General features: G+C 41.6%; 3 protein-coding genes across 4 annotated transcripts in view; 1 reads left to right on the top strand and 2 right to left on the bottom strand.

Moving 5' to 3' along the window:
• The window catches only part of eef1akmt1 (EEF1A lysine methyltransferase 1), a 3,906-nt gene extending 662 nt beyond the window's left edge, over positions 1–3,244 (top strand). Inside the window, exons 2-5 of the mRNA XM_072397754.1 lie at positions 1–91; positions 1,295–1,377; positions 2,166–2,455; positions 2,643–3,244. The exon at positions 1–91 is cut by the window's left edge and continues 139 nt beyond it. Coding sequence (XP_072253855.1) covers positions 1–91; positions 1,295–1,377; positions 2,166–2,455; positions 2,643–2,776 — 598 coding nt within the window. The 3' untranslated portion in view covers positions 2,777–3,244. The remainder of the gene's footprint in view (positions 92–1,294; positions 1,378–2,165; positions 2,456–2,642) is intronic.
• A 789-nt stretch (positions 3,245–4,033) lies between these two features.
• il17d (interleukin 17d) lies at positions 4,034–5,769 on the bottom strand. The gene is made up of 2 exons (XM_072397755.1): positions 4,709–5,769; positions 4,034–4,390 (listed from the first exon to the last, which is right to left on the bottom strand). Exons 1-2 carry the CDS (start codon positions 5,017–5,019, stop codon positions 4,069–4,071), a joined length of 633 nt encoding a protein of 210 aa, XP_072253856.1. The 5' UTR covers positions 5,020–5,769; the 3' UTR covers positions 4,034–4,068.
• A 373-nt stretch (positions 5,770–6,142) lies between these two features.
• On the bottom strand, positions 6,143–23,670 carry ift88 (intraflagellar transport 88 homolog). 2 transcript variants are annotated; one of them, XM_072397450.1, is made up of 26 exons: positions 23,513–23,670; positions 23,280–23,342; positions 22,899–22,958; positions 22,484–22,537; positions 22,198–22,261; positions 21,881–21,950; positions 21,428–21,518; positions 20,849–20,953; positions 19,622–19,724; positions 18,685–19,031; positions 18,385–18,455; positions 18,195–18,281; positions 17,622–17,721; positions 16,405–16,491; positions 16,106–16,292; positions 15,872–15,980; positions 15,563–15,713; positions 15,352–15,467; positions 14,034–14,086; positions 13,855–13,920; positions 13,656–13,762; positions 12,016–12,085; positions 10,323–10,340; positions 10,103–10,159; positions 8,498–8,605; positions 6,143–7,230 (listed from the first exon to the last, which is right to left on the bottom strand). In XM_072397450.1, the coding sequence occupies exons 1-26, from the start codon at positions 23,591–23,593 to the stop codon at positions 7,109–7,111; spliced, it is 2,547 nt and encodes an 848-aa protein (XP_072253551.1). In that variant the 5' UTR covers positions 23,594–23,670; the 3' UTR covers positions 6,143–7,108. The 2 variants fall into 2 exon arrangements, with proteins under 2 accessions (XP_072253551.1, XP_072253552.1); XM_072397451.1 differs by lacking the exons at positions 10,103–10,159; positions 10,323–10,340.
• Between the last annotated feature and the right edge of the window lie 89 nt (positions 23,671–23,759).

Below are 23,759 nucleotides of genomic sequence, written 5' to 3' on the forward strand. Positions count from 1 at the left end.
GCAGGAGTTTTACAACGAGAGCAGAACCGGTCGGGATCCCAGCACCACGCAGTCCGAACAGTTCGCTGTGGGAGCAGTGGAGGAGGACTGGGTGAGTTTACTGGATTTACCCGAAATCTCACCTCACTGTTGTGTTTACTGCTGCTGACCTGAGCTGTTGCCTGCCTGGGCTGGGACACAATCTTGAAAAAGACATTTTAAATCTCAAGAGTTTTTATTTCCTGGTTGATTGAAATAAATAAATAGAAATTAAGTAAAAAAAAAAAAGCTTAATATATATTTAGGATAAACAGTAGATACCCCCCCCTCATTTCAGGGCCCCATCATGTTTGGGACAGAGTGATGGTGGGTACATTAAAGCAGCCATGTTTAGTCCCTTTAAGTTTCTTCTTCAGCATATAGAAGTCGTGCTAAACTGGATTTGTTCTGAGAAACTCTGGTGCTGCCTCAGCAGGATGTTTGGGATCATTATCTTGTTGCAGGATGAAGCTTTGGAGGCATTTACTGGACCTTGAGCAGATCAGATGTTTCTATCCAGCTCAGAATTCATTGTGCAGCTCCATCATGGGTGAAGATAAGTGTGGCAGCCATGCATGCCCACACCATGACACCTCCACTCCATGTTTAACAGAGGAGCTGCCCTGCTGTGGATCTTGGACACTTCCTTTTGGTCTCCACACTCTGATGCAGGTTCATCTGAACCTTGTCTGTCCAGAACACATTTTTCCAGAACTCTGCAGCTCCTTTAAGGACTTTTTGGCAAACTATAATGTGTCCATCCTGTTTTTGTGGCTAACTAGTGGTTAGCATGTAGCAGCCTCTGTGGATGATGGTCTCTGACAAAGACACACCTGCCTCCTGAGGACTGGTTCTGATCTGTTGGGCAGACCTTTGAGGATTTTACTTTCCCAGCGTGAGGATTCTTCTCTCTTCCTTGGCCCATCAGTCCCTTTGTGATCACAGGATCTTAATGGTGTTCCAGTTAGGTTTGACCCATGTTGCTAATGGTTTTATTCTACTTTTTCCAGCCTCATAATAGCTTCTCTCCTCATGTTGAACAAAGGCACCTACAGACTCTGAATTGTAGAAGAAAGCCGATCTTTCTTATCCCTGCACTGATGAAACACACCTGAGTAACCACAAACACCTTTGTCAGTTTAAGACATGAAACCAAACTTATTCCCATGATTTTCAGTACAGACACACAACGAATATGAATAAACTGATAAACTGAACATATTTTGAGAAAGTAAACTGACTCTGTTACTGATGGCTGCGTGTTTCTGTCTGTCAGCGGATGAGTCAGTTCTGGTACAGCGATGAGACGGCGGCACAGTTAGCAGAGGAGGTCATACGAGAAGCTGGAGAAGGAGGCAGGTAAAACTGCACAACTACACCCAAACATCCTCTCGCTTTGAATGCTACTCGGTCAGCAGCACACAGCAGCTGACAGGTTGATTTAAGGAGTCATGAATGCCAAAAAAAGTCAGAATCCAGGAGTCAGAGTGGCATTGATGCCTCTACCTGCATCCAGCTCCACTAACCTCAGCTACAGAAGTGCATTACATTCACAAAGGAACAGTTGTTTTTACAAGTGCATTAAAAGTTTTAACTTGTGCAAACAAATGTTACATTTCACTGTAAGTATGATGGACGCATTGTTTAAATTTTATAAATCAAATGATGCCGTATTAGCTCCTTTTTGCTATGAATCGAGGGAAATAAATGCTTATATCACTGAGTGAATAAAAGCCTTAAAATCCTCAGGCAAGTTCTGACCCATCTTCTTTCTGCATTTCCAGTCTGTTCTGCATTATCTCAGCATTATGAGAAGATCTCATAAAAACAGTCAAAAATGAGGGATTCCATCAGGATCTGTTTCATGTTAATTCGTCATATTTTACTTTCCAAAACTGTGAACAGATGTCGGCCAAAAATAGGCTAATTTTCAGCACACAGTGTCCATTACGGGGCAGAAGAGGGTGATTTACATTTTACTTTCACAAATCGTTTTGCTTTGTCATTCCTGAGAACTTTGGAGACCTCACAAGAGGAAGTGTGTAGTTTTTTGTTTTCTCTACATATGAAATCCTCTCTCGTCGTAACATGTTTCCGTCGGCTTTCCCGTTTAAAGGTAACACAGAAAGCGTGTCCTTTCCTCTCAGAATAGCGTGTGTGAGCGCACCCAGTGTGTACCAGAAGCTGAAGCAGGGCGTGGTGGACGGCTCGGCCCGAGTGTCTGCCGTCGTGTTGGAGTACGACCGCCGCTTCGCCGCCTACGGAGAAGACTTCATCTTCTACGACTACAACGAGCCGCTTTCTCTTCCCTCCGACGTGGCTCCGCAGAGCTTCGACGTCGTCCTCGCCGACCCGCCGTACCTCTCTGAGGAGTGTCTGAGCAAAGTGGCCACAACCATCAAGCACCTGAGCAAAGGCAAAGTGCTGCTGTGCACAGGTGAGGGGAAGAGGCGCTCTGATGGTGGTCAGCTTTTTATCAGCATCAGCTTTCCTTCAGTCTTTCTGCAGTAATTAGCTTGGCCTTTCTCTTCATCTCTTTGTGGAGAAAGAGCAGGGCCAGCTGTCTTTCTGTGTTTATAAGCAGCTGTTTATGCCTTTTTGTGTGTGTGTGCTGTGTTCTGCAGGAGCAATCATGGAGAATGTTGCCAAAGAACTGCTGGATGTAAAAATGTGCAGCTTTTTGCCCAAACACAACAGAAACTTGTCAAATGAGTTCCGATGTTTCGTCAACTATCCTTCCCGCCTGCTGTGCTGCTGACGAGCCGAACTTCCACCCGATTCACTCTGTTTGGAGCAGGAAGAGCCTGAAGGAGGCCACACATCGGCCTTTTCCAGCCGAGGTTGCATGACGTTGAAGGGCAACAGAACACTAAATCTGGAAATGTTTCAACAATGGAGAAAGAGAGATTTATTTTCTCTAAAATGTGGGAATTTGATGCTTTTTACACAATGTTTAAATGGAAATCGTTGGATTGTGGACAGCTGTTCAGACAAAACACTAAAGAAGATATTAAAGATGTGGGTATCAGATACTAAACGGCTTCAGTGACAGGATTTCCTGCTGGTTTCTGATCATTTTAAACTGAATCTAGTTGGAATTTTCTAATTTGTTCCAACAAACCAAATAAAGTGTTTTACTTGCATTTGATGCACTTTAAAAGTGGGAAGTTTGAAATTGAAAATATATATTTAGACTTTCTGACATTTAACAGCTCAGACTCCCCAGCCGGGAGTGGAACCTGGAACCCTCTTGCTGTGAAGCGACGGTGCTTCACAGCCTGTTTCTCAGTGACGTAAATCATGAAGTCAAATTAGATATGTTGAGAGAAGAAAAAAAGAAAGTATTTTTGCTTCTTTTTTTTTTTAAATACCAGTAGGTGGCATCCTTGATCAGGACATTCGTGATCGATGTGTTTTTTAGCAGTTTGGGTGAACCACATGATAAATACATGCTCTAATTTATTTAGCGGTCATTTGTTATGCAGACTGTTGGATAAGCTGAGATATTAAAAACCTGTTTCCACCCTCCAATGGGGAGTTGAGGTAATAAATCTGAATAATTTCTCAAAAGTTCAGCAAATATTTCACAACTATTTGCAAGTTTCATGCAAAAATCAAGCAGAACATATTCTTGCTTTTGACTGAACCAGATCCTCTGTTAGTTAAATCTAGATTTTTTATTTCCAGACCAGTTCACTCCAGTTTACCTCAAACAAAATGCAAATTGTTTCAGCTTTATTCTGTGTTTGAGTCTTTGCGTCAATGCACTGAAATCATCTTTACAAAGTGAATGTACAAAAGGACAGAAGCGTGTCAGAAGTGACAGTGAGCATGTGAAAAGTTCTATGAAAGATGGAGTTGGATCATATGAGATCCTCATTAGCTTTGTATTGATAAGTCTGGCTGCAGTAGCTGTTGACTTTATATCCAAATATTTCATCTTAAGTCAATAAGGGTCAGTCTCTTTATGTAAAATCCTCTAAAAAATTAAAAAGCAGCACGTGGACTGTGTGTTTAAAACCTATCAGGAGCGGCCCAGTCCTGCCTCCTTCACGCTGTCTTGTCTCCGGAGTAGAGCTGGCGGGCTTTGGGCTCCCTTCTCTCCAGGCTCTGGTTGCTGTTCCGACGGTCCTGCTCCTTCTCCAGCAGCGGCACACAGGTGCAGCCCACCGCGACGGACACGTAGATCTCAGAGTAGGAGTGGCGTCCACTGATGCAGGAGCCGGTTCTCTTCAGGATGACGGAGGGAGCGTAGACCGGAGTGCTCCGGTACTGGTTGCTCTCCTCTCCGTACGATCCGATCAGGCAGCCCTTACACAGACAGTAGGCCTCGGGGATGTAGCGGGGATATCTGGTTGGGTTGTATGAAATCCTGAAAAATTGGATCCAACAGATGCATCAACAAAAAAAGCAAACAGGACTATAGTTCAAACATGGTGTGAAAAGTAGTTGAATTCAGGTTGATTTCCTTCTACATGTTAAATGAACTCTCACTAGTGTTTTCTATATATTTCATATAAAAAGGAATCCAACATGTTTTTAATTTAGAACTGAGCTGTCAGGAACTAGAACTTTTAATTTAGAATCAGAGTAGTTCACGTGGTCATGACTAAGATTTTATTGGAATTGTAAATGTGTAACTCAGCGTTGCGGTGGTAAACACTTCAGTGGAAATACCACCTGCTCATACCTGTAGGCCCAGGGGGAGATGCTGAGCAGGTTGACCGGGAGGCGGCTCTTGCTGTCGGTCAGGGTCCGCGCGGAGGTCGGGCATGTCAGGTTGAGTTTGTCCTGCGGCTCCAACTGCAGTGCGTGGTGGAAAGCGCTCATCACTCCCACAGAGAGCCGCCCGAACATCTGCTCCAAAATCTCTTCCGGAAGGTCCAGACAAGCCCGGGTCCTGGTGGCTTTCTTTCGAACCCGGACCGCACCTGCTGGCCATACCGGAAACAGTATGGCCAGGTGCAACATCAGCAGAAGAACGTGGACCCGACGCTGCATCGCTGCGATCAAAATGTTGCACCAAAATGCGGATAATACAGCTTTATCGCCTGCGCCACCGCTGGCTTTCTTAATTAACTATTATCTGAGCAAAAGTTACCCTTAATGAAGCAGCTTTGCAGGTTACCTCCCTCTGTTATAATCCTGGAGTTTGTTGGACGCGCTGTTCAACCACCGACAGACAAACAGTCCACAGCCCTGACGGTGAGGCGGAGGGGACATGCCAGGGAAATCCCAGAAACATTTTGGCATAGCACATCCACAGTGTCGCCAAAAGTAATCCCCCACCCAAAAAAAAAAAAGAAAATCAGAAATTATGAACAAGATTGAAGTTGTACGTTTGCTGCTTACGGTTTAAGACGAATAAAACGCAATGAAGAGCTATTTTCCGTCCACTTTTCCCCTGGGACGTGTGCGTAAAATCCGTTGGAAGCGTTTGGGCGCACAGAGAGGGTGTGACGCACCATTCAGATGGAGTCTAAATCAAACTCAGGCACTGACAGATAAAGCCCTGTCTCAAACTTTTGGCCACGGCAATAAAAAAAAAGCATATTCCAGCATTTCTTCGAGCAGCTCTTTGCGCGGGTGGGAGGTCCATCATGTTGGCTGTGTGCGCTCTGCTGCTGGATCCAAACTCCACAGCACATTCTACCGCACTGGAGATAAACTAGAACCCTCCTTGTAAAATTGTGTCAGCTCTGGTTTGATAAAAAAAAAAAACTATGAAGTCAGAGTCAAGCAACCACACATCGATACAAATAGCGTTTAACAGCTAAAATAACTTGTTTTTTTTCTCTATCGAAGGCCATGTTTCTGTCACTTAGTTTAACAGATACTTCAAGTACTACATGAGGCTAAAATCCAGACCCTAGATGACTATTATTCAGAATGCATACATGAAGCAGTTTATTTCTAATATGTCTGTTTGATCTGCTCCCTGATAGTCTCAGAACAAACCAACACACAACATCTTTGGTGTTAAACAGCACAAATATTGTCCTTTTAATTATATAATGAATAATAAGGAAACTGGCAAAGAATATAAATAAATACTAGATTACATATTTTGATGTTCATTTACAGGAGCTGAAATGGTTGGATTACATAACTTTGGTACAAAATGTTTCAAGGCTCACACATGGAGAACATTTAGAGGCATCAGGACACTGAAAAGCATTTGTTTATCTGGAACTGGAGCCCAACGCACTGGGCAGCAGCAAGGAAAGCATGTCTCTTTTACTTTTCATAGCGTGTATCAGATGTCAAATTAAAGCCCATTTATGTTTCAAACCCAGCGGGTCTGACAACAGAGCCACATCAGAACTGTCCGAATAGACCTGCACTGCACTGTAACCAGTTACTGGTAGATTACTGTGCATTCATTCCATGTATGCAGTTATTTTCCACTCTAAAAAGACAAGTAAGACCCATCAGCTGGAGGCCCATGTGTTTTTCATGCAGTGACTCAGATGTTGGACAAAGACGACGTGTCTGAGGAGTCTCTGGACCATCAATAAGTATATTTACATGATGTTAAAAACTAAAACCAGACTTCTAAAACACACGTAAACACATCAGTCCTGCTGAAATGTCTCCAGGTCAGAAAAACACACGAAGAAAACGTGGTTTGGATTCAAGTGACTCTTGCGTGCGTACGTTCAGCTGGACCCGGACTGGCTGAGGCGTTACACACATTCTGACCCAGGAGTAACAGATGCTGGTAACAACAAAGAAAAGCCACAAGGGATTGTGCACCTCACATTTCTAAAGAAGTAAAACGCATGAGCAAAACATACAGAGCTGTAAATCAGCTCAACGCACCGCTTGATGCTGTAACAATTTGCTGCCAAAAAGTCCAATATTCCACCTATCGTCATGGAAACTTCAATCAATCGATCCATTCCCCTCCCATGCTTGTAGATCAGGACGAGGGCTGCAGAAATCAAGCTGTATCAGCAGCTCGACTTAACTGTGCCTGTAAACCAACCGACTGATTACCAGCAAATGTGAAGATCTGCATTTAAATGGTTTTAGATCTGCGCTGAAACTGTGTGAAAACGGTGTGATAACGCAGGGAAGGCTGATGCATTTACTCTGGGAGCAAGTCGTCTCCCAGCTCTTCGTCCGCAAAGTCATCATCTTCCACGCGCTTCTTGGCCCCCGTCTTTGGTCTTTCCATCTGAGGTCCCAGTGGGTCCACATAGGATGCATCTACACCAGAGGAACAGAGGTTTTGCTTGTTATGAACGTCCTGGACCCAGTTTGCTGAAAACCTTGAGCTGCACTGCATTCCCAAAGTAGTACTTAAGACTGTACATGTGCACACAAAAAGCTTCTTTATATCAGCTGAATTAGGACTGTCCTAATCCAACTCTGTCAGCTTCCCTTTACCTCAGATATATACACATTATAAAGCCTAAGATGAACAATTCCAAGCATTAAAACAAAGAAAATACACAGTAACGCCCTCTCTAAGTTGTGTATAAAAAGAGAACGTGATGCCAGAAGCTTCAGGATGCTTCACATTCCATGAGACGGTTGCATAAAGATCATTTTAAGAGTGGTCAGGTTGAAAGTTTTGGTTTATGATCATCAGTTTTAAGAGGCTTCTGGGAAATGAGGCCCTGCTTTGACTTGTCTTCAAGTATTTTGCCAGAATAGATCCCCAATATTCTTTAAAAATGCAACAAATACACGTGTGTGTGTGTGTATACGTAGTTTTTTTAAAACTTTGGGACCAAATTAAAAGGCAGACTAAGTGATAGTGGTAGTTTTTATGCCCTCCGACCCGGCAGAAGTGAGTGGTGGTGTATTTCTCTGCAGAGACAAAGTGCTTTGCTGGTATAATTCTTTTTTTTTTTGTTATTCTGCTGTGTTTTGGGAGGTTTCTGAACAGCAACCTTTAGGCAGAGGGAGAGTGGACATCAGCCACTGACAGCACGCAGGTTTTATTGAGGTTTTAATCTGTTTCTTTGAGCTTCAGAAGGAAACTGCTGTGAATCGATCGCTTTGTAACATTTTATTTCTCTTAGTAACGGCTTCGTTCTGTGAGCGGCCACAGTGCAGAGTAGAGATGTTTGAACGCAGCATTAAACAGTAACTATAACTTTTCTATGCCTTTAACACTTAATCAACAATGAATTTAACTGTTTTAAGGACAAAAATATGTAGTAATTAAATGGCATTTAAATTATTAATTATACACCAGCCACCTATGGGTATCCACACAGAAATGATCCATTTAAAACTACATCATAGCCTTTAATGTCTCTATAGGTTGTAAGTTTTTGAGTTGTAAGCAACTTAAAATGACTCGAAAAGCAGCAAACAAACAGTCTGATTGTGTGATCACTAAATGCATCGTTACAACCTCAAGAACACAAAAGGCTTGAGGATAAAAGACAATTAGCTGGGCAGTCTGAATCATTCTCTGTAATTAACCACAGAGATGGATACACAGAAAATCTGGTGTCCTTACCGAGTTCTTTTGGGCTGCTGGCTTCGTAGGGCTCATTGGAACCAGGAAGTGACCTCATCTTGGCACTCAGACGCTCTCCTTTAGTGCTGTTGCTGCTGTGGCTGCTGTCTGCGTAGGACACACATGCACCTAAATCAGGACCTTTTTAGGACATAAGTTATAATCTGAGTCAACTAGCCGGACAGTTAAAAGGTGTGGAACGGTTCCTCAAAGCTGAATTTTGACCCCAGAAGCGTGTGTTCATGAGGTACAATAACACATTAAAGCTTATGCTGATTTTTGTCACCTGAGGAGGAAAAAAAAAAACTTTAAATATGCTACCAAAAAGCCCATTTAAATACTTACATTTCTACTGAATACATTTTTCCTTTATGTGTAAGAACTGAAAGACACGTAAAGCCTCTTTAGCATGATACTGAATACCAGCACCAGCTCGGGTCCCTTTTACAGCTGGTGCTCTCCACAGGATGCAATAAATATGTTGGAGAGTGTCTCAGATGACGGGCTGATGGAGCGGTTTAGTGAACTGAAGGACAGACATGATTGCGGGCCACAGGACCAACATCTGGCTGCCAGGTAGCCTTGGAAACTAAATAGAACTACGGTTGAAAGCTGAAAAACAGGAAGGAGGCGCGATATTCCACCTTCGCTCACGGTCCCAAATATCTCACACGAAGCCTCACAAACTGCCAGCCAACTGAAACCTTTGCTGGAAAATGCCCCCCCCCCCCCCTCTCCCACTCAGATTTTTCCCCTTTTCTTGGCCTGTACACATGACATTTCTTTTTATGAAACACAACTGTGAGACACAGATAACAAAGATGATAAAAAGTCATAAACATTGATGCAAATCAATCATAAACTAGTTTAAGTTTTACAAATAATACATAAGAAAAAAAAAGTCATTTAACCAGATTTACAAGAAAGAAAGAAGGACACAGATTTGGATGCTTGACCAAACAATCTGAGCATTTCCAGTCAATCACAGGAGCTGCAAACCTGAACGTTTTTTTCTCAACCACAGAATACGCAGAGCTGCAAATATGCAGACTTTACAAAAAAGAGGGAAAATTCTCAGGTACACTAGAGGTTTTCCCAGATATTTGGATGATTTTCGGTCAATTGCTGGGTGAGAGCGCTCCAAGCAAACACTTCACACAGTCTAACGTCTCAACTGGCCGTCAGGAGGTTTCTGGATCACTTCCACGTGTTTTCACCCAAACATTACGGTTGGACTTTTCAGGCTAAAGTTACTCACATCTGCGGCGTAAGTTTGAAAGTTATCACAGAGTTGGTCTTAAACAGTAAAGATATTTGCATCATTTCTCACACCAGTAATGTTCAATTATAAATGATACTTTTAGTTCTTTGTACAAGCAGAGACCATGTGTTATTGATCGATAACTGATCAGGTGATCACTAGTAACAGCTGTCAGAATAATCATTTTTGTAGCTTGTTAAACTGGAGATTTGGAAAAAAGTCTGGAATGAAAGCAGCAAGCCCAAGGTTTCACATTCTCCTTTAATCGAATACATATGCCTCTAAATACAAGCTCACAACCTGCAGGTTTCAAGTTCTTATGCTGAGGTCATAATCTTACATACCTCTCCCCGAGTCCAACAGGGGACTGGGTCGTTTGGACTCAGACTGAGTCTGAGGTGCTGAGCAGCAAAGAGGAAGCAGCAGATGAGAATACAGATGCACCAGAGAAGCAAAGATGCAGAAAGACAAAAAGAAGACAAAGACTGAGAACCTAAAAGGAACAGAGAGAAGTCTGCTGTGCGCAGGAGCTGATGGAGTTAATTATAATCTTCATTCTCTCACCTGCTTTAACATCATCTGCTGCGCAAAAGAAAAGAAGAAACAGATAAACGATTGTGTTGAAGTGAATGATTAAAACCAATGTTCAGGAACACAAAACACTGAACATGTAAGACTGAACAAAGTAACTGCATCTGTCTTTTGTTTTAACAGATCCAGTTACACCCTCTGAGACAACTACGTATTTGGATAATAAGTAAGAGGTTTTTTAATCTAATTTATCAGGACACAGCTCAGTAATGGAAGTCTGGGCATGGTGAGGCAGCATGCACATTAACTGCTGACTGATATCTGTATACCTAACCCTACTACAGGATCCTACAGGAGACAGCTGCACCGCACAGAAAAGCTGGGCTACGTTACAACTATTGGCAGCTCTCTCTAGGTGTCTGGGCCGCATTTGAAATTTGTTGATGGGCCAGCTTTCCAGAGTCTGTTTTTGTTGTGGATCTGTAGTGAAGGAGTGCTAAATGTGTCAGTGTGCTGGGGAGCTCTTAATCTACAGGATAAGGAGCTCTGTACAACGCACTTTTAGGGACTGTGTGCTGCTAATAAATATACCTATAAAGCCGGACTTCTTGGAAGAGAGGAGTACAGGTGTCTCAACACCTGCTGCAGAGCGAGCGAACAACAGAGAGGAGGGAAAGAAGTGGTGACACATGGACACAAAACAGAACGTGATGGGGAGAATGGATAATAAATGTAGCGCGCTGACTTACGGGGTTGTTTCCACGAAAAGCGATGCTAACAAGTATTGAGGTTTGCTCTTAATTAACATCTGATGTTACCCCAAATGTTGGACGTCCCAGTTTAAAGCTCCTCTCCATTTGATAAAACTTTTATCACAAACCTTGGCTTAAACCTCGTCATCAATCACCAATCTCGATTGGTTCCTCCTTCCACAAGCTGATGGGACTGGTTTCTTTGGCATATTTAAACTTAACCTTTTTAAATTCTTGTGTCATAAGCTGGGAGCCAGTCCCGTCAGCGAGTGGAGGGTGAAACTAATCAAGACTGGTAAAGCTCACATCACATGTAAACATCTTAATCTGCCTTCTGAAAACCTGGATAAAGCTTTTCTAACACTTTACTCGGGTGGAAACTGTGATACTGTGGCATTTGGTTTGGTTTCTTCAGACACGACTCTGTACACGGGATCAGAAACCTGAATACTTAAATGTTTATGATCAGAGATGTGAGCAGTAAGGTTTTGTGCATATTCCAAATGTAGAACAAGATCAAAACATGGAGAAGAGCGTCAGATCACGGGTCTAAAAACGAACTAAATTGGAATGTTTGATTGCACGGTGGTGTGGTGGTGAGCGCCGTCACCTCACAGCGAGAGGGTTCAAGGTTCAACTCCCTGCTGGGGCCTTGTTCTCCCTGCGTATGCATGGGTTGTCTCCTGGTACTCCGGCTTTCTCCCACCGTCCAAAAACATGCATGTTAGGTTAACAGTTAACTAGGTTAACTACTCTAAATTGTCCTTAGGAGTGAGCGTGTGTTTGTCTCGTTTGTCTCTGTGTGGCCCTGTGATGGACTGGCGACCTGTCCAGGATGTCCCCCGCCTCTCGCCCAATGACAGCTGGGATAGGCTCCAGCCCCCCCGCGACCTGACCGATGGATTAAGCGGGTATAGAAAATGGATGGATTTCAAATGCAGGTACAGTTGGAACCTTGTATAACAGTGACTTACCACTGCCTGCACTACCCTCTCTGGCTTCCCTCCGACCTCTGGCACTGCTCTCCCGTCCTGATTTCACCCTCTGTCATATGAAAGAGGGATAAGAGCGGAAAGGAGGATTATGGAACTTAAGATTTAGGTGCAGACAAGAACATGAATAACTCCAAACAAAAGCTGTTTTTACATTAATAAACATGCAGAGAACACTTTCAGTGGGAAAGTCAAAGAAAAAAATTGCAAAACAAACATCTTATTTAATGAATATTACTGTTTCATTCAAATCATCCAATTTGACTCCTCTTTTCAAACACTACGTGGGTACATCAACAGGATTAGTTGTTCCTCATTCAGTTTAGAGAATCTGGGGATTAATGAGTGAACCTTCTGGCTCTGTCAGACTGTAGCTCTGGTCCAACTTAGTCTCTGATTTAAGACCAGCTGGTTGTGATTCGACAAATTCCTCCTCCTGATCTGGTCCTGGCTCTGATAAATATCTCCTCGGGACCAGGATTATCCAAATGATGCAACATTTGAAGCCTTTGGATGATATTCTCATCCAGCGCTGGATGGACTAAAGCTAATAAATCACAAACATGATATCGGATGTTCCCGTTACTTTGGAATCACCACCTGACAGGGAATTCCAATGATTTTACTCTGCAGCAGTTTGTAATATTAAAAAATAGATAAGTAGATTGAGTCTTTTTAAAGCTCCAAAGGGAGCCACAGAAAATGAGTGAATATGGATGAAAAAGAAAGAAAACAACAGCATCGGACTAAAGAGGAGGTTAGTTTGGAGTATATTTATTATATTGAAGCAGGTCTTGAAGGTTAATATTCTAGATGTACAGACTGACATCACAAATGTCTAAACCATTCAGATGCAGGTAAACGTCGCCTGCTAATCGAAATATATGGCTCCATGATACATCCGAGATTTATTGGAGATAAGAAAAGAGGGTCCACTTCCACCATCAAAGGCTAAAGCATTCAGGACCTTAGCTGGTTACATTAAACCTGTCTTTTCTAAGCCACTCAGGAGTCTCAGGATCAGATCAACTTTCCAAACACTAAAGAAGTTTTAGAAAGACGCTGGATCAGTGACAGCTGTTTAACATCTGCTCTTCCATCAACACATTCTGATTCATGGAAAAATCAACAGAGGTGAAAAAACATCTGTTTTCAATCAGCGTGCTCATCGGGAACAGGCGACAGAGGGCTACGACATGACACAGGTGATGAAAATGTTCTTAATGACGGGGCATGACGGCTGTGGAATATACCAGCCATTAATCAGGCAGCATGATGTTTATATTATTCAAATGTGCTCAATTATATCATCAAATGAGGCTTTGATTAATGGAAGTCCCAAGATGAGAGCATATTTATTCTGACTTCTTCTACTCGCCAAGTAGTTGTCCAAAAGATTTGAGATTTTATCTCCATGTTTGTTATATAATAAGATCTTTAGATCTTTGCCTTTTCTTGATGTTCTTTTTGTGTTTTCTCTTAAAGTTGTAATCTATTAATCAGGCTCTTCTGCTATCTGCCAGCTACACCATTTGTCTTGCTATAAAACACAGAAACCTTAGAAAGCTTTAGGAACAGATGACACAGCAAAGTGGCAGCTGAAAAATGTGTGACACGTATACCTGCTCTCTGATCTCCTTCATCTTCTCCACCTTCTTCAGCTTGGTGGCGTATTCTTGGACTTCTTTCAGTCCCATGTCTGTGGAGAGCCTCACCAGAAAACGCAGGCCTAAAAAGGAGCACACAATAATGTTTGTTTCCTTCCTCTGCTGTTGTTCAGGAGCGCTGCTGAGAAATGCGTAAGAAAACAGCAGGAATTACATTCCACATTATCTGGAAACTTGCGGTGGATTTCTTTATAGGTTTCCAAAGCTTTCTGGTAGTTTCCTGAAATGAAGAAAGAAGACAAAGCCTTCACTGAACTCTGCTGGTTTACTTCGTAAAATTAGCTTTTTTAACAAATGTGATGAAAAGTAGAACAAATCAAGTGTAATCCTCACCACTTCTTCTATAACAGCTTGCCATGATTAGCTGCCACTTCACCTGAGTTGGTCTGAGGAACACATCAAAAAGTCATCCAAGCTTTATTAAACATCCAAGATACAAATTATACTAAACCAACAGCCTGGTTGTCACCAGACTTTACTGAACATTGTTGGCAGCACATTGAAACAGGGACAATATTCTCATAATGAAACAAATGTAACACAAATGTTGCCTCTGCTATCACTCCAGACCTCTGAGCTTGTCCTGCAGTATCAGGCTGCGAGACGTCAGATTGTTTAAGTCGTACAAACAGTGAGTGAGGACCGGCGTGGATTAGCCTTTTTTAAATCCAAGCACATCCCAGAGATGCTCAAATGAGATCTGGGGAATATGGAGTCTGGATCAATACTCTGGGCTCTTTCTGGTCATCATCAGGCGTTGTGGCAGGGCACATCAGCGCCATCAGGGAACGCCGCTGCTATGGCGGGGCGTATGGAGTCTAAAACATAGTAAAAGCCCAGAATTTCCCAACAGAACTTGAAGTAACACCACCTTTACTGCTTCACCTTCCTCCATGATGCATCCTGCTGCCAATTCCAGCAAACAACGTGCACGTACAGCCTGATATCACATGGTCCAGCTGTAAGTTCTGTCATCAGATCAGCTGTTGTCCTACGTTAGACTACCTTTAGTAGGTTAAACCACTGCACTCGTCTGGCCCTTTGATCCTTACATTTACGCTTTTTTCCTGGCTCCAACACATTCATTTCAAGAACTGAATGTTAACAATATAATAACAGATAATCACTGTTATTTGCAGTAATCAAAGATAATTAATAAATGAAATTAAACTTCCTCTAAGTTTAGGGAAAGATGCCAGTTCCAGATAAGAAGAGGCTCTGTGGCTGTTGGAACACTACTGGCTTTACTTAAAAATTTAAATGCAACATGAACATTTTTTGGGCTAAAACAGTTCAGAAATCTATACATGTAGGTAAAAAATACAACCTCTGATCTTATCCCCCTCACTGCTGGAGGATAACCTAAAACTTTATTCATACCAACAAAACTACATGTATGAAAGTGCACACATGGCCTGGGCAGCCTTTAAAAGAAGGAACTTATGAGTCGACTGACTTTATGCCCTTTTCACGTCACTGTTCACAAACATATCGTACACTGGAACTATAACCAACTACCATTACAGACACAGATGGAATAATTGGGTTTCTCTTGCAAATTGGTGACATATGGATTGAATTGAATGGAGCTGGATGGTCCCTTCTGATAACGCTACAATCTTCCACATTAGTGTAAAAAGTGGAAACTTACTGAATGAGTATGGCTCTTTCAAAGTACTGAATGGCCTTCTCACAGAACTGCGTCTCGATGTAGTAAGCACCGAGCCACATGATCACGTCAATGTTGGAGGGAAAGTACCTGTAAGACTAAACAACAACGAGAACTTTACCGTACCTGGGTCCAGAGTGTTCAGCTCATCATCTACTGTGTACAGAGAAAAGCTTTTATTTTTGCCTCATACCTCGCAGTAGTACTGGAAAGCCTGAGACTTGTCTCCCTCGTCGTCATGCAGCTTTCCCAGTTTGGCCAGTGCGTGTGGGTCAGTGGGAGTCACACTGATGACCTGCATCAGCCACTCGATTGCCTGTTGAGGATCTCCCAGCTCTTCGTAGCTGAAACCCAAGTGTCAAGGACCAACAGATGCTTAAATCATGCTAAACAGAGCTTCAGGGCAACGTCGGCAGATTTAAAATAGTTTGAAACTTTTGACCCACGCGACACACAGACAAACACATTCACAAACACATCACACTTCTTTTGGGTTGGATACAGGTTGGCCAGCTGGTACATGACTTGCGCACTGTTCCTCAGAATGGCATGAAGTTTCAGGAAGCAGTCCAGGGCTTCCTCCAGGCGGTTCAGTCTCTTATAGGTCAGACCTGGAGCAAGTTAAAGGAGGAAAATGATCAGCCAACTTTGGGTCTACAGTCATGGTAGCCTTTAAGTGGGGAGTTACATTTACCCTCCCCGTTATCCATCAACGCTCCTCTAAAGAAAGAATTACCCAGGTTATAGAGGGCCTCAGTGCATGAGGAATCATTCCTCAGTGCTTCTTTGTAGAATTCTGCAGCCTTTTCATAATCCTGTTTGACAAACACAGTGTTCCCCTTGTTGATTAGCGCCGCAGGGTTGTAACGATCCGCGTTCATGGCGAGTTCTGCATATCGGTCAGCCTGGTCATAGTCCTTCTCCTGTAGGAGATTAACAGGTTAGAGAGGAGTGGAGACGGTTATTCACCCATCCTTTTACATCAAGCTGGGCATTGCAATGGAAACCTTTATTTAGTGATGAACAGACTCTTACCAGGAAAAAGAGGAACGAGAGATTAGTGGCTGCAGCGCTCTTCACTCTGCTGTCTTTCTTCTCAAATGTCTTCAGTGTTTCCACCGCCTGATCACACACAATAAAATGCTGACAGGGAAACACTGCACTTCTCCTCTAATACACGAGCATACTCCCAGTAAAACTATGTAACATTATAGCAAAGGTACGAGCAGATTCCCCAGGTAGGAAACACACCTACAAACCTAAAGACCAACATTAGAAGAAGAAGAAAAACTCTTTTATAATCAGTATAATTTATAGCCATTACGCCAAAATTTATTCATAATAGCAAATATCCAAAAATCTAAAAAGTGTGGTGACATCTAAACATTGAAATTACAACTGGAAAGAGAGATTTCTCTTTTTAAACACACTTCTTTTAGTGGAGAAAAGTCTTATAATCATAGTAAGTATATATTGACCAACCACCAGCTCAGTCTTTAATCAGTGTAAAGGCACCACACACATTCATTAGATCTAAAGCCTGATCATAGAGGCCACTAAGCTACCGAAGCCATAAAACGACACACACTTGTGCCACTCTTTGTCGTAAATCCTATACATTTAGCCACAGAGCAGCTCGTCTGACACAGCTGCACTTTCTTCAGAGCTTGGTGTTTATCATTATTAAAGAAGGTAATAATTCCCTGTTTGCACAAAGATTTTCCTCACAGCTCAGTTGGTGTTGCTTCTCCAACTTCTAACCATGGTTAGAAAGTCACATGTCAAGGACAACAAAGCAACACAATCTAAATGTGATCATGGAAACAGAGGGCAAACATACCTCAACCTTAGGCATGCAGATGGGAAGGAAATAAGACAAAAGTAAGAATGGAGGGCAATGAGAGTGGGAAATGTTGAGTCTGGTCAAACAGAGGAGAAAGGTGGCGTACAGAATCTAAACAGCAATGAGATGTACAGAGCCTTACTGCTATAACAATGAATAAACGAAAAGAAGGGACACCAAAGAACAGATTATATACCCAGCTGCCACTCTAATCTAAATGTCAGATACGCAGTAAAGAAGATCTGGCTCAGGATGTTGACTTTGCTATGACAGCCTGTGCTCTGAGTCTGTGTTCTGCTACGTAACACAAAAATATATCTGAAGGACGACATTTGCACTTCACCCTCCTCTGGTACCACTGAGGCCTGAAACGTGACCAAACTGGGTGGCATCGTACAGACACACTCACCTGATTGAAGTCCTTTTGTCTGAGGTAGGTGATGGCTTTGTTGATCTCCAGATCGTTGGCAAGCTCAACATACTGAGAACTCTTCACCATGTCCACACACCTTAAAACAGCCATGAATGTACAGTCTTTATGCCATGTATTCTATCATTTAATGGTCGATGAAATTACCAAGGGGATAAATAACGTAACGATTATTCACACTGGAATTTAATTTGCTTGCTAGCATATTACTTAAAAGTAAAACTGACAGAAGACCTGTTTTAACTCAGGCTGTGATCCATTTCATACTCTGAAGTTCTTCCAATTGTTCTTATTTCTTACAAATGAATAAAGAATGAAAAAACACTGAAAGGCAAGTTAAAAACAAGAAGTTTTTTTTAAAAATGTAAATAGAAGAATGGAAAGTGAGATTTGAAAGGAGATGAGTGGCTCCTCCGCTATTCTAAAGATTCCCTCCAGTGATGAAAGGGAGTCTGCTGTGAATCATAACGTGTTAAAACTTGTTAAAAATCATGTTTTAAGGTCTCACTAAACTAAAATGGTATGATGAAACTAACAAAAACAGCCACAAACCAGTCAAATCCACCCGCAAAAGAAGTCTCAATGGCTGGGGCGATGAGCTTGGCTGCAGTCATGATGTACTTCTCAGCCAGGACTTTTCTATGAATAGCACAGAAACAGGAAACAAGACGTGAATACAGGTAGTGGTGTAGTGTAGTGGTTTGATAAGCTATTGCTTAGTGTTGCACATCATTTTTCTTACAAATCTCTCTCCATCTGGTGTAGTTTGTCGTTCTTAATGGCCTCAATCACCATATTTGTGCTGGTGTCATCCTGAAAGAGGCAAAAGGACAGTAAAGGCACCAAATTAATGTGATCCCCAACACTGTACTGAAAGCAAAGAAGAGTCATTTTCAAACTGAATTTTGAATGAAGTGACTTTTGATTCTTCTCAGTCACTGAGAGGTTGGAGGAGACATGACATCTGATAAAGGCAAAAATATGGAAATGACCTGTTTTTTTATGTTTTTTAGTATACATATAATCCATCACTACAACTCACATTGGATGGGATGTACTTGTCTTCATCATCGATGCCCAGAGGAACAGAAATGAGCTTCTGAAAGGCCTTCTTCATCCTCTCTCTGTCACCGATGGCATAGTAGCACAGAATAAGGTTGAAGCCCGTTTTGACGTTGGGACTCTCACTCATGATGTGCTCGAAAGACGTTATGGCGTCCGAATACTGCCCCAAGCGGACGAAGACCACACCGATATTCTGCATGATCTTGATCCTCATTTCCTTGTGAGTGTTGGAGATCTGATCCAGAGCCATACGGTAGAACTTGATGGCTTTAGGGTAGTTCTTCTGTTTGACGTAGATGTTGGCCATGTTGACCTTCAGACGGCCTGAAGGGCAGCACATTTAGTTTAAGGGAAAACCTCAGCTCTGAATAAAGCATCTCTGTTGAAAGATATGCCATCAAGTCATGGTAGAAATCAACCCCATCAATAGAGATAAAACGGGAATAAAAATAGGCATTTTTCAAACAACCTATACGCAAAGACTTTGTAATGTTGTAATCGGATACTCACATTTAAAAGACCACAAACAGATATATAACTAATAAAGAAAAATAGCAAGAGAGAAGGTACAATGACTGGCTTCTCTCAGACATCTGCAAAACTGACCAATCAAAGCATGCTGGTGTTGCAAAAGCCCAACAAAGTTATGGAAATGATCCCTCACACAACATATACAGTGTCAGAGAGATGTGGGAAAGAAATTTCCAACATTATCAAACCATTTGACTTAAAACCTACAGCTGAGTGCAGATACAAGGCAAGTATTTCATTTTTTGTGTTTGATCGTGCTGACAATAAAAAGTTATACTTTAGCGTTAGACCAGACAGAGGAAAATACCTGTTTGCTTTAATTTCATGTAAAAACGGGACTTTCTGATAACAGCGAGTGTGAAGCCGGGTGGTGGTTTCCTCACCTGCATTACTGAACATCTTGTTCTTCACAATGACCTGGTAGCTGTTCAGGGCCTCTGGGTACATTTCATTGTTTGCATACTGGTTGGCAAGGTTGAGCAAAACCTGTTCATAACAAAAAGCATCAAAAACAAACTTAGAATGACAATAAAAGAAGAGAAAAAAAAAACAGCCAATAAAGTCAGAATGTGATTCACAGAAAAAAACTTAAAATTTCATCTGATCTTAGTGAGCTGGGCCTGCTTAGCTGAGTGGTAAAGTCCACTGCCTCTGAAGCCAAACATGTGCCCTGCTTTACTGTCTCTCCCTACAATGTGAAAAGAAAATCAATGCAAAGTGAAAAACAGAAATAAGATTCAGCATACAACAAGAGCAACAAGACAAATGCTACGTTTCAGTGTCAGCTGCACAGAACCAAGTAGTAATGGCTTCTCTCCAGGACCCCTGGACCCCGACCACCTACTTCCCACCAACAAGCCGTGTGCACGTGCACATCAAAAGAACAATCAACCACACTTTTCCCTTCATAAACTACTTGAGCTTGCGTTCCTCTGATGTTTGAGTTTGCCTGATGCAAGGCAATGAAGTCTTTGACAGGTAGATGTTTCTCTGAGGTACGTCATCACAAGGCATCAGTCAGATGAAGAATTATTTTACACAATAAACACACTTCTGCAACAGCTGTGTTTGATCAAGTCATCGTCTCACAGACTTTTGATTATACGGTAAATCAGTCATGAATTTTATATCTACAAATTCAATTTTGACAATATCTGTGAAATGAAGCTCTGTGACCTTTGGCGCCCCCTTAAGGATGGTGACGACCCTGCGTTGGGAAGCAGTGATCTAAAGCCATCAAATAACCAGAATGCAAGAAAGGTACAAAACAGGTGATTTTAAATGAAAAGCGTAACTTTGAATATATTCTTTTTTTTAACTAAAAACATCTGCTCTCAAGCTCTTCCTACTAATGCAACAGAATGTGAATAATTTAGGAAGTCACTTGTGCTGGAAGAGGTACAAAAGAGTCTCGGCTGAAGGGAAGAAGACTGACCCAATTAATAAATGACATCACAGCAAATCACAAATAACCAGCAATAAATGCAAATCAACAAGATAATTCCTGGCTTGAAAAGTGTGTTTCTCAGTCCAGTTTAACAACAGAAGAATTGAATCGCTTTATCTTCAGTGCAGAATGCAGAAAACTGGCCTCCAGCAGCTTGACTTACAGAGTAGGTGAGATCTAAATTGATGTGGTCTGCATTGCCAGACTGTTCCCTCTGTCTGACCAGCGCTCGCTCCTTCCTCCCCGCCTCTTTGGCTTTTTCAAGAGCCTGCAGAACCACATCCCAGACACACAGACACATGCACAGATCAGCAGTGGTGACTCCAACAACCATACCGAAAATAAACAAAGAAAAAGGTATAATCTGTCTGATAAATGGAAGAAGTCACGTTTAAGATAACCAGATCAATGCTTTGGTTGTACTAGATTTCTTATGCGTTTCATCACAAATTACAAACTCAGGCTTTTGTAATGAACATAAAAAACTTCCCAAGTAAGAATGATTCACTTAGTTTTAAGATATCTTACCAATGACCAATTTTAGGATTAGCCAACTGATAAGTGAGCTACAGGTTTTATTATGAGTTTCATTTATTTGAAAATGAAAGGGCCTTTCTATTACACTTTAGCTGCAGCAGCAAAAGAAGAAATATCATAGTTTACCATCTAACCTGAAGATGTCTGTAAATCCAGACAGTCAGTATTATTTTACAGTTTGTTAAAGAATGAGTCAGACTCTGACCAGCTGTAAGGCGCCCATGCTCTGTGCCATGCAGCTCTCTTCTATCAGGTCATTCACTTTTTTCTCCAGAATCTTGATCTTCTCCTCAGGCCTGTGAGTCCACAAAAAGAACAATGTGATATGAGAGTGAATGTTCCACCTGCTCCACAAGATGCAGCAGCTTCAAGGCAATTCAGCAATATCAAAATGTTAGAATAGTGACAGGAATGTATCATTTCTGCATTAGGAGACAATTTTAAGTTTTTCCCAGCTAACATACAGATATGTCACACCAAAGTTAGTAAGATGTTACTTATTTAACTTACTTATTCGTGGTACTTTGAGTTCTACTGTGCCCTGATTTTCAAAGACCGAACATTGCAAAACTCTCAACATATATTGGAGTATAATTACCTCTATGCAGATCTTTTTCTCTCTAAATCAGACAATTCCCTTTAAGGAAAGACAACTCACGTGTCCTCATTTTTTGCTTCAAGTGGAGGTGCAGGGCCCCTGGACTGGCCCAGAGGGTCAAAGGTTGAGCCTGGACATACAAATTATCACTGTAACAGCACTCCATTGTTTACATAATTACAATTTGACCACATGAAATCAGAAGATGGTCATGCGAATAAAATGCAATGGGCTTCTTTTTCAAAATTGGACTAAAACTTAAGATAAGTCTGCTGTCAATCTATGCTTTGTCTCTACAACTTTGCCTACTTTGGAGGCATACTAAACTTCACACAAACACACTAACAAATTTAAACCTTTAAGTCCTTTAAACTCACCACGTGTCATGGAAGAGGTGTATCCTGCCGCTCGGACAGCAGTCATCGGTCGGGCTGCTCCATCCTGTCAACATGCAAAAAGACCAGAGTGTCCGCAGCAAACATTACATTTTCCACATATGACAAGTCAAAATGTCTGCAGTGAAAGTCCATTCTCCTCACAAATAAGAGTTATTATCAAAGTTAAGCACAACATGACATTATGAGGAGCAGTATAGAAGGTAGACAAGAACAATAAAAGCTATGCAGATCAGAAAATTCCAACTTGACGGGTGAATGTTCTCACCAGCACAGCTCCGGTCATCGGTCTGCCCATTGAAGAGGCCAAAGGGACCCGAGACTACATGAAACAACATGTATGAATTAACGTGTTAGCCTTATAGTTTCATTTAACATGCAGCTGGACATTCATTAAGGCACATTTAATGTATTTCATGTGTTTCTGTAGATGCATTGTTTTTATCTTATACATTTTTTATAGATTACATTGAAAACAGTAACGGTCTTCAGCTGCATACTGTTTTATCAACCAGTGAATTAACATGTGCAATTTACACATTAATGTCATAGCATTTCTTTCTCTGAAGGAGATCTGTGGTAACCTAAGTGTTATTTTGATTGCAAGGTTACTTGAACAGCAGGTTTTAAAAGTTCTGTAAATCAAGGTCTCATTCAAAACAATTCAGTTTGATTGTACTTACACCAAAGGATGTAGCTAAAGGTCGAGCTCCCGTGGCAGTCCCTGGAAACTTTGCTGTCATCTGGATAAAAAACACAAGCAATCCATCAAGGGAACATGTCCCCATCCACTGTTTTCGGTCGGTGAATCCAAAATTAAGTAAACACTGCCACTATTTGTTAATTCAGCTGTTCACAGAAACATATTCAAGTTACAGTTATATTATGAATATGGACTTCATTCAAATGTCCTATTAAAGGGAAACTGACAGTCTGCACTTTAAGCTTCATTATACGACTTGTAAATTAAATGTTTTCACAAAAACTGTGTAAGTATCCAGGTATTTTCAGACCAAACTCTATCACTCACACACTCAATCGCACTAAATATAAACGCTACTTACAGGAGGTCTTCTTCCATAACTTGTCCTGACTGCTTGTTGGAAGCCCGCGTCATTCTCCAACTCCTTAAGATTTAATAGGAAGAAGAAAAAAAGAGGAAAAAAATATAATAATTTTTGTGTACAACAGATCTAGTTAAAAATCTACCACCTGTAGATTTGTTGTTAATAATATTAGCTGTACGTTAGGGTACTAACGGCTTGCTAATTTCGCATAAAATTAGCGGTCGACTCACCTCGGAGTCCAACGTGGGATTATAGTCGTTGTAACCTGAGTAAAGATCATCCTCATCTCCAGCCAAATGCACATTTTCCATCTCTATATACCTGGAAACAAGCAGCTACCTAAGCAAATTAACAGATAAATTACTTTGTTGTCGTTTTTCGGCTTTAATCCCACAATTCATTGCGGTATGGGTGGGATTATTCTCTTTCCCAATTTTAATTGGTTACTTATACGTCATTCATCCTGTAGTATTAACA

Source organism: Leuresthes tenuis, unplaced genomic scaffold (assembly GCF_036924035.1).
Source record: "Leuresthes tenuis unplaced genomic scaffold, fLeuTen1.0.hap1 SCAF_12, whole genome shotgun sequence".
NCBI classification, from domain to species: domain Eukaryota; kingdom Metazoa; phylum Chordata; class Actinopteri; order Atheriniformes; family Atherinopsidae; genus Leuresthes; species Leuresthes tenuis.

Coding starts and splice junctions, on each gene's coding strand:
- il17d (XM_072397755.1), bottom strand. CDS start 5,019: ATGCAGCGTCGGGTCCACGTTCTTCTGCTGATGTTGCACCTGGCCATA. Junction 4,391..4,708: donor ATCTCCCCCTGGGCCTACAG/GTATGAGCAGGT, acceptor CCAATTTTTCAG/GATTTCATACAACCCAACCA.
- ift88 (XM_072397450.1), bottom strand. CDS start 23,593: ATGGAAAATGTGCATTTGGCTGGAGATGAGGATGATCTTTACTCAGGT. Junction 16,492..17,621: donor GACAAAAGGACTTCAATCAG/GTGAGTGTGTCT, acceptor GTGTGTGATCAG/GCGGTGGAAACACTGAAGAC. Junction 12,086..13,655: donor TGAAGGAGATCAGAGAGCAG/GTATACGTGTCA, acceptor TTCATATGACAG/AGGGTGAAATCAGGACGGGA.